The sequence below is a fragment of the Sus scrofa genome, chromosome 8 (genome assembly GCF_000003025.6).
Source record: "Sus scrofa isolate TJ Tabasco breed Duroc chromosome 8, Sscrofa11.1, whole genome shotgun sequence".
In the NCBI taxonomy this organism is placed as follows: domain Eukaryota; kingdom Metazoa; phylum Chordata; class Mammalia; order Artiodactyla; family Suidae; genus Sus; species Sus scrofa.
In genome coordinates this window covers 99,140,934-99,157,065 of record NC_010450.4, presented here as the reverse complement: position 1 = coordinate 99,157,065, position 16,132 = coordinate 99,140,934, and the positions used below count along the sequence as shown (strand labels likewise).

The 16,132-nt window shown below is 37.4% G+C and overlaps 1 protein-coding gene across 1 annotated transcript in view; it reads left to right on the top strand.

Moving 5' to 3' along the window:
- The window catches only part of FAT4 (FAT atypical cadherin 4), a 170,165-nt gene extending 155,066 nt beyond the window's left edge, over window positions 1-15,099 (top strand). The window contains 2 exon segments of the mRNA XM_021101611.1: window positions 3,085-3,346; window positions 5,561-15,099. Of these exon segments, the coding sequence (XP_020957270.1) occupies window positions 3,085-3,346; window positions 5,561-7,425 (2,127 nt within the window). The 3' untranslated portion in view covers window positions 7,426-15,099.

Below are 16,132 nucleotides of genomic sequence, written 5' to 3'. Positions count from 1 at the left end.
TCCATTATTGAAACAATTTAAAAAGCAACTGCAAAATAGAGCACTTAAGTCACTGTATAATGTTATTTGGTGTTCATAATTTTCATTGCAAAATGTCTTGAAAGCAAAGTAACGAGATAAAGAAGTGGACCTACATAGTCTACAAGAAACATTTTTTATACACATCGAAAGGCTTTGACATTGAGGTCTGTGCATTATCTGTTAGGCTGCTTCCAAGTCCTCGTGCCATTTAAATGACATATGAAACATTTCTGTATGTTATCTCTTTAAGCCAAGAGATACCAAAACAATGTGGTAGAAGAAATCAAGACAGAATATTTTTCTTCCTCAAGGAAGAAGCTGAATGTCAGGATCCATTTTTGTCATCATAAAATCTTGCATTTCCAACCACACAAGCAGCATGCATCTTCTCCAGGTTTTGTTGCATTGGTAGCAGGCATTTAGAAAGAGATTTTTTTTCCCCTGAAGGGAAAGTAAATGCTAATGAATAAGAACAATGACTAATGCAGACTACAATTCACATTTTGGGGGAATGAAAATTTTGAAAGGTAGTTTTTCAGAGATTAGGGGGTTTGGCTGGTGGAGTAAATAGATTAAAAACAAAACCAATAATTCAGGAAAACTGAATAGACAGGAAGAGAGTGGCTGTTGGAAGTTACTTGTATGACAGGAATACAAACTGCTTATACAGACAAGGGAACTAGTTAGAATGGACTGTTACTTATCAGTTACCTTATCACTGACCAAGGCCCCTGGTTTTAGTCTATCTTTTGGCTTAGTTTCTGACAGTTGCTTTCTCCCTTCTTTCTTTCCTTTCCTTTTTTTTCCCCATCTGAATTAATCTCTGTCTCTCTCTTCCTCTCTGTCTCTGTTTCTCCCCACACACACACACACACACACACACACACACACACACACGCGCGCGCGCACACACACGCATGCACAGAGGCAGTGGGAAAATATTTTACGAAAATGAGAGAGTTGGATAATGGGATTCCATATGGTTAAAGGAGAGAGTGGTGTTAGGAGTGGATAGCAATACATGTGAAGAGAGGAGAATGTGTGGAATATAGATAGGGTCTCTTCAGATAAAAAAAGAAACTCAGGGGAGAAAATTTCAGAGAGAAAAGCAAAAGAAGAGCATTCTTATGTGCAACTGTTTTTACACTATATTTAAAGTGCTTCCCAAACCTCTCTTCTTTCATAGGACGTTGTCTATCTTCATACTTGGAAATATAAAAATGCCACGTGATGGACTTTATTTCTACTCCAAATCAATTCTGGTTTCAGTGTATAGTTTTGTTTGCTTATCCGTTTTTGTTTTGAAGGGAGGCCAGGTATACGGTACAGAGTTGGGATGATTCCAAGCTCCAGAGTCAAACATAAATAAATGAGCAAATAAATCTATGAATAAATAAAACCAAGCAAAAACATGAGCATGAAGTTTTGTGGGTTTTTTTTTTAATGCTTTTTAGGGCCAAACCCACAGCATATGGAGATTCTCAGGCTAGGGGTAAAATTGGAGCTACAGCTGCCAGCCTATACCACAGCCACAGCAATGCAGGATCTGAGCTTCATCTGCAACCTACACCACAGCTCACGGCAATGCCAGATCCTTAACCCACTGATCGAGGCCAGGGATCAAACCTACAACCTCATGGTTCCTAGTAGGATTCATTTCCACTGCACTACAATGGGAACTTGAAGCATGATGTTTTGAAAGTTAGGATGGATGTTAAGAATTAGAGTATTATTGGGGAGAAGGAGACCATGAAGAATGTTGTCATGGAAACGTATATTCTTATCAATCCCATTCCGTAGTATGTTCCAAAGACCCATCAGAAATTGGTCAAATGAAAGAATGACATGGTTTGATCTTTTAGGAGAGAAACATAGATCTTGGAGAAGATACTTCCCAAGGCTCCTTTCTAAAAAGGACTCTGGCTAAAACCAGAGGACTTGCTGTTTTTACTGTGTTTCATGAGATTTTGCCCATTTGATGAAATGTTATTGTCATTTAACCATGATTTTTTTTTCTCCTGGGTTCAGTACTGGAATATATTAATATCTGGAGAAACTGCTTTAATAAAATATTACATTATGAAAAACGTATGTAAATGTGTTAGGCATATTTTCCACAAAGAAAAATGAACTCATTTTTAGTTCTACCAGATGTGTTTGTTGCATGTAGAAATAGCACTTGATCTGAGTGACAAACTAAACGAATCCATCCTTTCATTCCTGTCATTTGATACGCAGTGCTACTTTATCCCCGGCTGAGGCACTAGCTCTGTCTGGCAATAGTGATGGGATTATGTTCTTTTCATCCTGCCTTCTAAATTGTTTCATTTTCTAAGTGTCTTTTAGAAAACTGGAAACTTGGTAGCTGGAAACTGGAGTAAGAGCATCTTGTTAACCAATGTTCTATTGGGCAAAGTAAAAGGAACCAAATATCCGTTAGATAAATTTCAAAAGACAGCCAAAGTAAAGACTTGCCCAGACACCTCATTATTAAGAACTCACCATTTATTCATTGTAGTTGTCATGTCAATAAATGATATAAATAATAAGCATGATTTTTTTAATAAAATTCCAGTGCGTAATCGATGACAAGTAAAACAATTTATTTGTCTTCACTTTCCAACTCTACTTTATATTTAGTTAAGCATTGATTTCTCTTTTTGGATATAGTTTTAATATTTTTGATAGTTATGGGCCATTTACTAAAATGACAAATTTTAACTTGCTATTGCCTTTAAAATATGTCATCATAAAAAGATGTAATTCGCCTGTCTTAAAATGAGTATTCACCCTATTATCTCACTTGTGAAAAATAAATCTATACATCTTGAAAAATTATTTATAAACATAAGGATATACTGAAAGCTACTGAACCTACTAAATGTGAAGGTATATGTTACTTGAAATTCTAAAGGCAATACAGGTAAATTTACCCTAATACTACCTGACTCCTCAATTATTCCCTCTCCTTTATATTGATCAATGTTTTAAAGTTTCATTTTACTTATTTTTTTTCAATCATATCATGGTTAAATTATACATTATTTTTAATATGTTTTACAGATTAAGAATGGCAAAGTGCATTTTACATCTGATGCAGGAATTGCTGGAAAAGTGGAGAGAAATATTCCCGAAGTCTATGTTGCCGATGGCCACTGGCACACTTTTCTAATTGGAAAAAATGGAACAGCCACAGTATTGTCCATCGACAGAATTTATAACAGAGATATCATCCACCCTACTCAGGATTTTGGTGGCCTTGATGTACTCACTATATCTCTTGGAGGAATTCCACCCAATCAAGCTCATCGAGATACTCAAACAGGTAAATGGCTTGTGTCAAGTAGAGGCACAAAAGAAAAGTAATTTTTTTTCCTCTGAAAGTAGTTAGATAGCTGATAATATCCACTGTGAATATTCCAAGACTATCATAACTATCTTTAGAAAGTTGGTAATAAATCATCAGCCATGACTTTGTTTAGCCATTGTTCTACCAAGCTCATAATTTAGCTCATGGTATCTTGATCCTTTCCTTGTGCATCAGACATTTATTACATTCATTCATTTACTCATCCATTTGTTTACTCACACAACATATATTTATAGCCCTGTATGTACTTGTCATGAGCTACCATAGTGGACTAAATAAATAGCCACTCTTTTATAGCATACATGGTCCTCTAAGGAAGACAAGCATCAAACAAATAATTGCACAAATAAATATATTATTTTAACCTATGATAGATGATGTGAGGAAGAACATAGAATTCTAAGAGACTGCAAAAGAAAGGAGGGAAACTTCTTGGAAATTAACGTTTGTTCTTACATCTGAACAGTGAAGAGGAGGATGGGACAGTATGAAAGATTAATTTATATTGATGGGAACTAAAAGGGGAAAGTAGATTAAATCAGAATTACCCAAAACACTGGGGGCTGATGTCACAGATAAAAGAAGTTGGAGGATGAAAGGTTTCTAGACAGTGTGGCAATTTTGACCTCAATCTTTGAACAATGGGAAGTTACTTTAAAATTAATCACAGGAGTATCAAAACTAGATATTCAGTGACATTAAAGCTCTCCCATATTACACCATGGGGAGTGCACTGGAGAAGGACCAGAGGAGATTTGCATAAATTACCTGGGCAGAGACTGCAGGGATGGATCTAGGCAAGGTATTATATGAGCTTTGACTAATTTGGTGGCAGAAGAGTTTAAAAGAAGTGGGTAGAGAAGAATATTTTAGGAAGGAAAATCAACCAGAGTATTGATGATTTTGATAAAATTCAGGGAGCTTTCTGACTTTCCAAATAGAAGAAGGGTCGAGCCATTAAGAGTTTGGTGCACCTTTGAGAAAGACCTTTGGGTAGATGGGCTAGAGAACAGGAGTAGACTTCAGATGAAAATGTATATTTAAGGGTTATCGGCTTCACATGGGCCTAGATGTGATACCCAAACATGAGGCTGTAGAGTGAAAAGAAAGCCTAGAGCCTTATTTGATAACTCCAGAAGTCAGTGGTTCTTTAGAGGAGACCGAGACTCAAAGGGGACTTGGTCAAAGAAAGAAAACCAGGAGAGTACAAACAAAAGCAGATGTCCCAGGAGCCCATGGAAAGAGTCTCAGGGATTGACATGACATTGGGGTAGAAGGCTGCATCAAATAAGAGGAACAGCGGAAAATACGTGGTTCAGTAATGGAGTCGCATAAAAGTTAATGCCTAGGTCATGATGAGTTCTTAGATGTTTAGTTTGTTTTAGAATATGGGGGCTAATTCATTGGATGTTGTAAGAAACTAAATCAAAGTAAATCATGCTCTTTTCTTAGTCTCAAAATATATTCTTGAGCTCTGGGATTGGAGCATTAGCAATATTAGCCCACAAATATTAGTCTAACGAAGTCTTTGTCAACTTTTTTTCCCTCAGTCATCACCCTCTAAGGAACTTTGTTAGATCTTCTTTTCTAAGCCCTGCCATTGCCACTGCATAAAATGTTAATGCCACAAGCATATGCTCTATCTGCTCTTTGGAGGCCCATACACCATGGTAACAACCAAGATTTTTCTTTTGCTCAAGAATCTGTGTTCAACCCTCAGGAGCAATATCACCTCTGTTGACACCACATGATCTAACATTTGAAGCTAGTGGCCTATTTTGGTTCTTTGAAAGTTTTTCTAAAATAAATTTTGTTTTTATGTATTTCATTCTTGGTATATAGACTATAAAAAGACCCTCAAATCAATAATTTAATAAATGAAAAGAGAGATAAAAAGAAAACCCAGCCCACTGGTGCCACTGGTAAATCTTCACAAAGAGCCAGATTCCAGCAAAATCTGCTCCACACTTTCGCTGTGGAAATCTTACCCATTCTTCTAACTGATATTGTGAGATGCAGAGATTTATTTATTGCCTTTGAACCAGATGATGACTTTGAGACTGGGGTTTCTAAACTCTCCTGATGTGATTGCAGAGCTTCTCTCAGGGCAGCATTTTAAGCCTTTGGTTTTCCCTGAAATGCCTTACCACCGCCTCTCGCCCCCTGCAGGGTTTGACGGCTGTATTGCTTCTATGCTCTATGGTGGACAAAGTCTTCCCTTCAGCGGGAAACACAGCTTGGCCTCCATTTCTAAAACGGATCCCTCGGTAAAGATCGGCTGTCGCGGCCCGAACATTTGTGCCAGCAACCCCTGCTGGGGCGATCTGCTGTGTCTCAACCAGTGGTACGCCTACAAGTGCGTCCCGCCCGGGGACTGCGCCTCTCACCCCTGCCAGAACGGCGGCAGCTGCGAGCCAGGCCTGCACTCCGGCTTCACCTGCAGCTGCCCGGAGTCACACACAGGGAGGACCTGCGAGACGGTGGTGGCCTGTCTCGGTGTCCTCTGTCCCCCGGGGAGGGTGTGCAAAGCTGGCAGTCCCGGAGAGCACATCTGCGTTCTGAGTCAGGGCCCCGAGGAGATCTCCCTGCCCCTGTGGGCTGTGCCTGCCATCGTGGGCAGCTGTGCCACCGTCCTGGCCCTCCTGGTCCTGAGCCTGATCCTGTGTAATCAGTGCCGGGGGAAGAAGGCCCAAAACCCCAAAGAGGAGAAGAAACCGAAGGAGAAGAAGAAAAAGGGAAGTGAAAATGTTGCGTTTGATGATCCTGACAACATCCCTCCCTACGGGGAGGACATGACCGTGAGGAAGCAGCCTGAAGGGAACCCGAAGCCAGATATCATCGAAAGGGAGAACCCCTACCTCATCTACGATGAGACTGATCTTCCTCACAACTCAGAAACCATCCCCAGCGCCCCTTTGGCTTCGCCGGAGCAGGAGATAGAGCACTACGACATCGACAATGCCAGCAGCATCGCGCCTTCGGACGCGGACATCATCCAGCACTACAAGCAGTTCCGCAGCCACACCCCGAAATTTTCCATCCAGAGGCACAGTCCCCTGGGCTTTGCAAGGCAGTCCCCCATGCCCCTGGGGGCCAGCAGTTTGACTTACCAGCCTTCCTACAGTCAAGGTTTGAGATCCAGCTCCCTAAGCCACTCTGCTTGCCCAACCCCCAACCCTCTGTCCAGGCACAGCCCCGCCCCTTTCTCCAAGTCTTCTACTTTCTACAGGAACAGCCCGGCCAGGGAATTGCATCTTCCCATGAGGGATGGAAACACTTTGGAAATGCACGGCGAGGCATGCCAACCTGGCATTTTCAACTATGCTACGAGGCTGGGAAGGAGAAGCAAGAGTCCTCAGGCCATGGCATCGCATGGTTCCAGACCTGGAAGTCGCCTGAAGCAGCCAATTGGGCAGATTCCTCTGGAATCTTCCCCTCCGGTAGGACTCTCAATTGAAGAGGTGGAGAGGCTAAACACCCCTCGCCCTAGAAACCCGAGTATCTGCAGTGCAGATCATGGGAGGTCTTCTTCAGAAGAGGACTGCAGAAGGCCGCTGTCCAGAACCAGGAACCCAGCGGATGGCATTCCGGCTCCAGAATCTTCTTCTGATAGTGACTCACACGAGTCTTTCACTTGCTCAGAAATGGAATATGACAGGGAAAAGCCAATGGTATACACTTCCAGGATGCCCAAATTATCTCAAGTCAATGAATCTGATGCAGATGATGAAGATAATTATGGAGCCAGACTGAAGCCTAGAAGATACCATGGCCGCAGGGCTGAGGGGGGACCTGTGGGCACACAGGCAGCAGCACCGGGGGCTGCTGACAACACACTGCCCTTGAAGCTTGGGCAGCAAGCAGGGAACTTCAACTGGGACAACCTTTTGAACTGGGGCCCTGGCTTTGGCCATTATGTAGATGTTTTTAAAGATTTGGCATCTCTCCCAGAAAAAGCAGCAGCAAATGAAGAAGGCAAAGGTGGGACAACTAAGCCAGCCCCCAAAGACGGGGAAGCAGAACAGTATGTGTGAACTTTATGTCCTGGCAGTATAAAAGTATAAAACCAAGGAACACTCAAACCATGGTAAGGTTGCCGATGAGGGTGGGTCACATTTGCAAAACAGGCCAGTATGGACTGGTGTTGGAGGGAAACTTAAAAATAATAACCACAGTGCTGCTGAAACAGACTCAACACGACTCTAATTTAAATATGCTTGGTTGGATTTCTTTTTCTGCATGCTTCGTATTTTGCAACTAGTTATGTGGCATGCAGCATTTGGAAAGGTTTTTCTTATGTACCAGTGTTTGATTTGTGACTTTTAAAATTAATACCGTTGCCATTGCAAAAATGAACTTGTACTTTCACAGTGGGGTATGTGTATTGTTTCCATTGTATGATTATTATGTTTTGCATTGCAAGATCCTTGAGGTTTAACTCATCTTTGTAAAATGTAGAAAGAGCCCTCCTATTCTTGAATGAATGACTAAGTATTAACACTTTTCAGAATCATAGATTCCATATTCGAGGTTGCGCAGAAACATTTGAATATGTTTTTCATGACAGTGGGTACTAAAATTAAGTCATTTTGTTCAGCACTTTAGAACTTTCTTACAAAGTTTTGTTACAAATTCCAAATCTTTTTTTGTAAACATCTATGGTCTTCTGACTTTGACCAGGCTTCCACAAGGAACAAAATGATCGCATGGTGTCCACAGAACACTGCCGCTCTCCTACTGTGGAATGATGTTCTAACCACTTCTCAGAGACACTTTTAAAAGTTATTTATTGAAAAATGTTCTATGCATCTAAAATTTTAAAGAATCAACCTAAAGAAAACCTATGATTGGACTTAGTTTTCAACCATTTAACACTTACCCCAGGTACCCAGGTTTAATAATTTATAGAAAAAAGTCAAATGTCAACACTTCTTACTTTCTGTCATTTTGTAGATCCTTTTTTAATACTGTGTAAAAACTTTTTTTTACACTTAAGCTGTGTTTTTGATACCGATATTTTCCTATGCTGAATAGTTTTCTTACTTTCAGGGAAAGTAAGAAAGTACCTTTTTTACATTTGTTACTTATGTAACATTCATATTTTTCACATTTTGATATTTGTAACATAATGTATGCTTTCTACTTTTAAATGCCAACAATAGAATTAAAATATTTATTTAAAATACTTTGCATTCATAGTGTAATATTAATTTTTCATTTTCCCAAACTCTTCCCATGCCTGATTGGGAATAGTCTCTACAGTAGCATATGGCAAGTTGGACAATAAAGGGGCAAACTCCTTTTCTTTTAAAAGACATGACTATGGATAATCGCCAGAACAGATATTTTAAGGACACTTTAGTGCATTCCTACCTGTCAGAGATCTTGGACTTCCCTAGAGCATAATGTCTAGACTAGGTTGGTCTTAGGGGACCAACTTTGTTATGAACCTGGTTTCAGCATTCTGGCAATAAATATCTGGAAGGTCCCAATAGAGTGTGTTCACTAAAGACCAGCTTTGGACTAGGCTTACAGTAATAGGAATGGCAATGAATTAAAGCTAATTATGGAAAAATGTCTGGGTCTCATTTTCTCCAAGGACCCAGCCCCAAATTTTCTAAATCCAGTGGTGAGTAGACAGAATGACAGTGAAAGATTTGCTACACATACCTGTCTTTAATTTATTGATCACTCTGCTTCACACAGTATAAACAAATTTTATGTGCTATCTTAGCCAAGACAAATCCCTATTTTCATGTAGTCACCCAGGAGTGAAACAATTCAGAAGATTCTGGTCTAGAACAAATCCATTGGTATATCAGTAGTTACTCCTGAAATAACAGGACTTCTACAAACACTCTCAGAACATTTTGTAAATACCTTTCCCCATCTAATATTTGCTAAGAATATTACCCTCTTCCACCACCTGCACCATCCTGCATAGAGATTTTAAAAATACGCAAACATCTTTAGTACATGAAATATGGAAAAGATTTTAGTAAATAAAATATTTCATTTCATTTTTAATTGTTTTTGGCTGTGCCTAGTGCATGTGGAAGTCCCAGGCCAGGGATCAAACCCAAGCCACAGCAGTGACAACCTTCGGCAGCAGTGCTAAATCCTTAACCACTATGCTCCCAGGGAATTCTTAAAATATTTTAATGAGAACAGATTGAGATATGTGAATAATTATTTTGATATTTAATAAGATTGAGATTATTATTTTTGCTTCAAAAAAGAAAATAAGATGTGGTTAAAATCTAAATTATAATATTCTCATAACATGGTTTAGTGACTGAGTGTAAGACCTTAATCTATTTTTTGTTTTTTTGTTTGTCTGTTACCTACGATGAGCCAACATGTTTTAGTATTTCCCTATGAACTTTACTATTGTGAATGTATGCACCAAATTTGGGAACATGTTGATTGCCTTGCATAACTCAAAACAGAGTGCATTTTTTTTGAGAAACTGTGAAGCATCTCAATGTCCTCAAGGATATAAACTCTATAATTGAGAACAGAGCTAAAAGTAAAATGATAAACATGATTATAGCTAAGGGTTAAAGGGAAAGAATCTGATGCCAAGATTCTGTATTCTAGTTCTCTAAGAATTCTTTGTGAGATAAAGAATTACAATTCTCTAGATTAATCCATCCCAGTTTACCCATAAGGTAAGATTTGTATAGGAAAATTCCTAGTCTACGGTTCTTCTTTGAAAGCTTTCCCACTGAAGCAAGAGCAATATTAATATTTTTATAGCAAAACGAATCAGAAATGTGCACAATGAAATTTTCACTCAAAGTGGAGATTAATTCATACTGAAATAGTGAAGCGACACAACATTGCTACAGTGGAATGGGGGTTGTGGAGACAAATTAATAAGATAACCACCCCCACTAATTAATTGTTAGTAGTGACTTGCAGTTTCATACATAAAATTATGACTTTAGAATTTTAATCCAGCCTCTGCACGTGTTTATTGGGTTGCCTGGAATACGGTCACTCTTCGGGGCTCTTCCTCATGTTTGTTGTGGGGAAAATATTACTCTCAGGTGCACACAGACAACACCTTCGTGAGCGTGTTGTCAGGAGATGCAGAGTGTCATCACTCAGCCCCAAGATCTGTAGGCTTAGATCGGTGACATGGCACAGGACTCTAAGCACTCAGCTCTTGAGGAGCACACTGCTCTTGCTTTCAAAGCTATTTCCAAAATTTTCTAAGTTAGCTGATTTCATGGATCACTTGTTCAGATAAATTAAAATGATTTGAGGAAAATGGGGCATCAGAAGGGACCAGAGCACAACTTCTAACTCCCATGTTGCCATTAGCATGTTTATGCACACCAAGGCTGATGAGAATGATAACTGCTTTGAATTATTGAGAGCTATGTTCTTTATAAATATTCTAGGTATGAGAAAAAAATAAATCACCATGTGACTTTATTACTTCCAGACATCCCATCTAAGAAATCACTATTTTCATGAAAATGAAAAAATTAATCCGTAAAAGATAAAATTAATCCGTAAAAGATGAAAAAATTATTTTTTAAATTGTGAATCAATTAATTCAGCAATGCACTTTTATTTTCCCACTGTTTTATGTTACAGACTCGGTTTTCAAAGGACTAACATTCCAAGATGACTAAATTTATATTTCCTTAGAAAAAAATAAGCCCAGAAAGGGAATGTATTTTGGCATACATTTATTAGAGCTCTCAGTGTGAAATAAAATATTGAAATCTATGATTAATCTAGTATATATTCCTTAAAGCTATTTGGAGTGAAATGTCACATCATTAGTAATTTATATGGTTACTACTACTGAGCCAGCCAGCAGTTTTAATAGTTTAGCAGTCCAGGATTTATAGGCCAATATTATACATGAATTTAATATTTTCATTTATTGCTAATGAGGCAAAAGGTACCAGGTTCTAATAAATTTTGGTGAAGAAAATTGTGCATACAGATAAATAGCAGTGATTCAATGCTAGCATAACCTATGCCTCTATGATAATCATTGTAAACAAATATATTCTACACCAAAGACCATGTAGTACGGCATTCTCCCTGAAGAAAGAAATAAGTTGAGATATAAAAAAGTTCAGTGTTCTTTAGTGTTCTCTTATGGTGCAGTGGGTTAAGGATCCATTGTGAAACTGCTGCAGCTCAAGTTGCTGCTGTGGCATGGGTTTGATCCCTGGCCCGGGAACTTCCACATGCCAAGGGCATGACCAAAAAAAGAAAGAAAAAAGTTCAGTGTGCTATGTACATTCATTTAATCACAATCATCATGAAGTGTCTTTACATGTTAGACATACTTCTAGATCATGGGATAAAATAGTAAAGAAAATAGACAAAGATCTTCCTCTATGGAACTTACATTTTAGTAGAGGAGACAGACAATCAATCAATCAATAGTAGATACAGTCTTAATTATGTAATATCTAGTGGAGACAAATGCCAGTAAGCCAACCACAGCAGAGGAAGGGTTAGATTTTGATTGGAAATGTGCATCTAACTTAGATAGGTGGGTCAGAGAGGACTTTTCTGGGGAGGGGACATTTGAGCAGAGCTCTGAATGAGGCAGGCAAGCAAGCCCTGGATACACGTGGGTGATGTTGTTTCAGGCAGATATAGGGGCACGGGGAATCCCCAAGAAGAACATTCCATGTTAGAGGAATGGCCAGAGAGTCATTGAGGCCAGATCATTGTCAACACATCAACAAAGAGCGCACCACAAAAACCTTAGGGTTGAAAGGATGTGAGGATAAAGAGTAAGAATAATTCAGAACAGGCCCAGAAAGAGAATCATTGTTGAAGCAAATCTTCATTTAAATATATTCTCTTGCAAAATAAATGCATCTCCAAATGCAAAACAAACCTTGAAAATGTGGATGTGCACTCACCCTGCATAGACATCTTAGATGCAGAAGACAGGAGGAGAGATATTTTGAATTCAGATGAATGTCTGTTCTAATGTTGATTAATTCATGCGATCTTCCATTACCAATCCGCACCTGTAGGGATATTAATAGAAAACATGTTAAGATATATAACATTAAAGCAGTCTATTTCCTTCTGCTGAGGCAGGAATATACCTGAAGTATGTTGTATCTGCTGATTAGAAGGTTGCAGAAATTTTAATTTTAAAAACTGACTTCTGTTTTTACAATAGAAGTAGATAATTTGTAAGGAAAGTTTATCAAATGGAATGAGACAGATTTATATTGGTTGGAAAGAATGGCAAACAAGATATCTCTAAGATATGATGATAAATCTGAGCCTAAATTTAAAGCAACTAAAGCTTGTCCAAATATCTTATAATGAGTCTTTGTTTGTAATGTGTGCAGTTAACCTCCATCTTTCCATCATTAATAAACCTCTTTCAAAGTATATTAGAATTTTAATAAGGATCCAAGTTGAGTGTGGTGAACTAGGATTAAGAATATTAAGACATATTTTAGGCATTTACCAGGAAAACTCTTCAAAGTTTTTTTTTTCTGTACATATGACATGTACAGTATATACATGTTGTATCCATAATTATATTAGAATTCACATAGGCTACTCTGACAAATGTTTAATTGACATCAAATAGGTAACCTATAAGGACTCTTTGTATTTTTTAAAGGAATGTGCTAAATGGATGGACACACTCATAAATCTTCATTGGACATGTGATATATTCAAGGTAGGAATGCTGAAAACATTTGTAAGAGTATCTCTATATCTGAAGTATATGATTAAAATGAAAAAACCCACAGGATTTTTAAAAGCACACTGTATAAAGGCAGATAATTTCCAGGTGACCCATTTGGATTCTTCCAATTTTATTAGCTTATGAATCAATTTGCCAAAGTCCCAATCAGTTTGCAAAGTACAAAGTGTAGTTATCATGGTATTCTGGCAGAAAGTTGGGATCTTAATCTGTGTACCATTCTAGCCCAAATAAAATAACCACCAATGTACAAAGTTCTTTGGCAATGTCAATAAGTTCCCTATTTCAAATTAAAACCATATTGTGTGTGGTACAAATGTTGATCAAAATAAGATTCTCTTTTGCCAGAGCAGCCTTCTCTCTTAAGTCATCCTTCTCTTACTCTATTTGCAGTCTTAAACCAGAATTTTGTGAAGAACAGTGTTATTCATACTTGACTTTGATGTCGAAAAGCAAGACATCTTGGGAACTATCTCTTTAGAAAGACAGTGTGATTCGGACAGTAAATACAGCATAACCTACTCCTAAATGTGTTAATTCTTTTATGGCCATGAGTCTGAAGAAAGAGAAACATATCGTGTACTATATCTGGGGTAATTTTCATCAGAAAGTCAAAAGATGAGATGGACTCTCTATGGGAACCAGATAAATTTGAAAAATGGCTTTGGATACATAGAAAATCAATAGAGGGCTGCTCTCTTTTGTTTTGGAAGAACTGTCGTCATGAAACTTGAGTTGATGCTCTCTCCTATTTAACAGGAAAACCATTCATGTCTTTAACATATTTCTTCTAACTGATGCAAAAAGCTTATGATAGCACGTGCAGCACACATTGATATGTGGATCTGGAGAGTGAATCAAAACCAGAATTTTTTTTTCCTTTGTTTTATACATAGTACTTACAGAGTCGTGTTTCCTGAAAGAGGATGATTTGGTCTTTCAGTATCGTGAGACAGAGAAAAAGTACACTTGCATCTGAAATTGTCTTAAGGTACGCTGCTTCATATCAAGAGGAGAATGAGTCCAAGAAATGTTCAAGAGATTTTTGAAGTGGCAAAGTCAATTATCTATACTTTATAGGCAGCTTCCTATCCAAATGAAAGCATAATTCCTGGCCACTCTGCATTTAACGGGCACTTCTAAATAGATATTTGTGGGATATCAAGTTAAAGGATAATATTCCCTATAAACGAGTCCATAAATGAGTCTTGGTAATGCATACATCTTTTAAAATTTGCCCAGCAGTGTGTGCCAAGTGCTGGGAAGAATGTGGTGAGTAAAAATGACTTTTGCCTTCAAGAGCCTTGTGATTTTGAGAAGACTCTTCCTTTCCCCAAATACTTTAAAATTTACATCACTCTGTTTTCAGAGAATTATTTCTATATTTCCAGAGAAATTTCTATGTGTGCTCCCCATGCATTCTTTGGACAACTGATATAACCAATAACATAGTAAAGTTTGGTAACCTACTGCATTTTTTTTAAGTAACAAAATAATAGGTTTAGTGAGTTTTAAAGAACACAAGTTCTTAAACTAATGTTTTTTAGCAGTTCCTTCATTGTCTAATTATGTAAGATTTAGTTAAAACTCCTGGCATTGGAGAGGCTTTACCCTGAACTAACTATTATTGGCTTTATCCTATCCTTTATTACTTATTTTTAGGCAGGTTCATGTGGTTTCAGGATTATGCTTTTTCACAGAATTGGTGTCCTCCATCCCCAACAAAAAGCATGTTATCCAGATTCATCATGTTTTGCTGAGTTTGTGGCAAATAGGGCTGAAGTATAATTTGGGTAAAATTACTGAATAAATTACCTCTGGCAAGTTGTCTAGCTATCTCAAAATTCCATTTGTCTTCCAGTTCCAGTGCTTCTAATTTTCCATTTTAATTTATCTGGGCCCCATTCAAATTGTTATAAGATCCATTTGTGGCTATATTCTGTAGAAAGGAAATATTCAAAGCTGTGAATAAAAAAAAAGAAAAACCAAATGATTCATTTTTTTTCTGACATTTTTGTTTTTCCAACTATATATTTTTCTAATTATTCTCATGAAACTGAATAAAATACTTCTGTGTGTCCTGGTTTTTCTGTATATTTCCTCTGGAGTATTCAATATAATTTCATTTTAAGACTTTCATGTAAGCAAATTATATGTCTTCTAAAAGGTACTGAATGAAGTAGAGGCAAAAATATTTTTATTGACTCAGTAACCATCATGAGAAAAATGAAAAGCAGAATCCAATACTGTCAGAATATAAATGATATTATCATCATTAATGTCACAAAACAAACAGAATATATCTTTATATAATGAATTATTCCGTGAATGCATTTTAGGTAACAACACATGGCTGCATTTTTTATAGTATTAATCAGAAAACTTAGTGTTACTTTATGATTCTAACAACCTTAGTTATATTTTGTTTAATAAGTACTAGTAAGGGTCAATAGCAAAATAAAATACTGTAATAGTGCATGAGTACTCTGTAAAAAAGACAACACACAGAATAATGAAGATGTGATGTAAAAAAAACATTTTGCCTATAATATCAAACACTGAAAAATTTTTGACATGTTTAAAATGTTGGCTCTTGAAAATGTGTTCTAGTAAAGATTTTAACTTTGGGGATAATTGAGAATTTTGGAATAATTTCAGAGGTAATTACAACAATATTAATTTCTGATTGCATTAAGCTAACGTGACCTCTTTCATATTTCCTCTAATATTGAAACCGGTTTTAAAATATCAGCATATGGAAGAAATTAGTCAATAAAAGAAGTGAAAGACTGCAGTAAATCTGACAGTTGAGATATAATATCTTATGACTTCACTCTTTGATACAGACACAGGTGCACACACACCTTAACAAAGCAAATGGTGACCTGGCCTTAAATCAAAGCTTCTTGAATGTTTTTGCCAATTTGATACTGTTGAGACTTCAGGATATATTCTGACCTTGTCAAAATAAGGATTTAAAGGGAATATTTGGAGAATTCCTGTTGTGGCTCAGTGGTAATGAA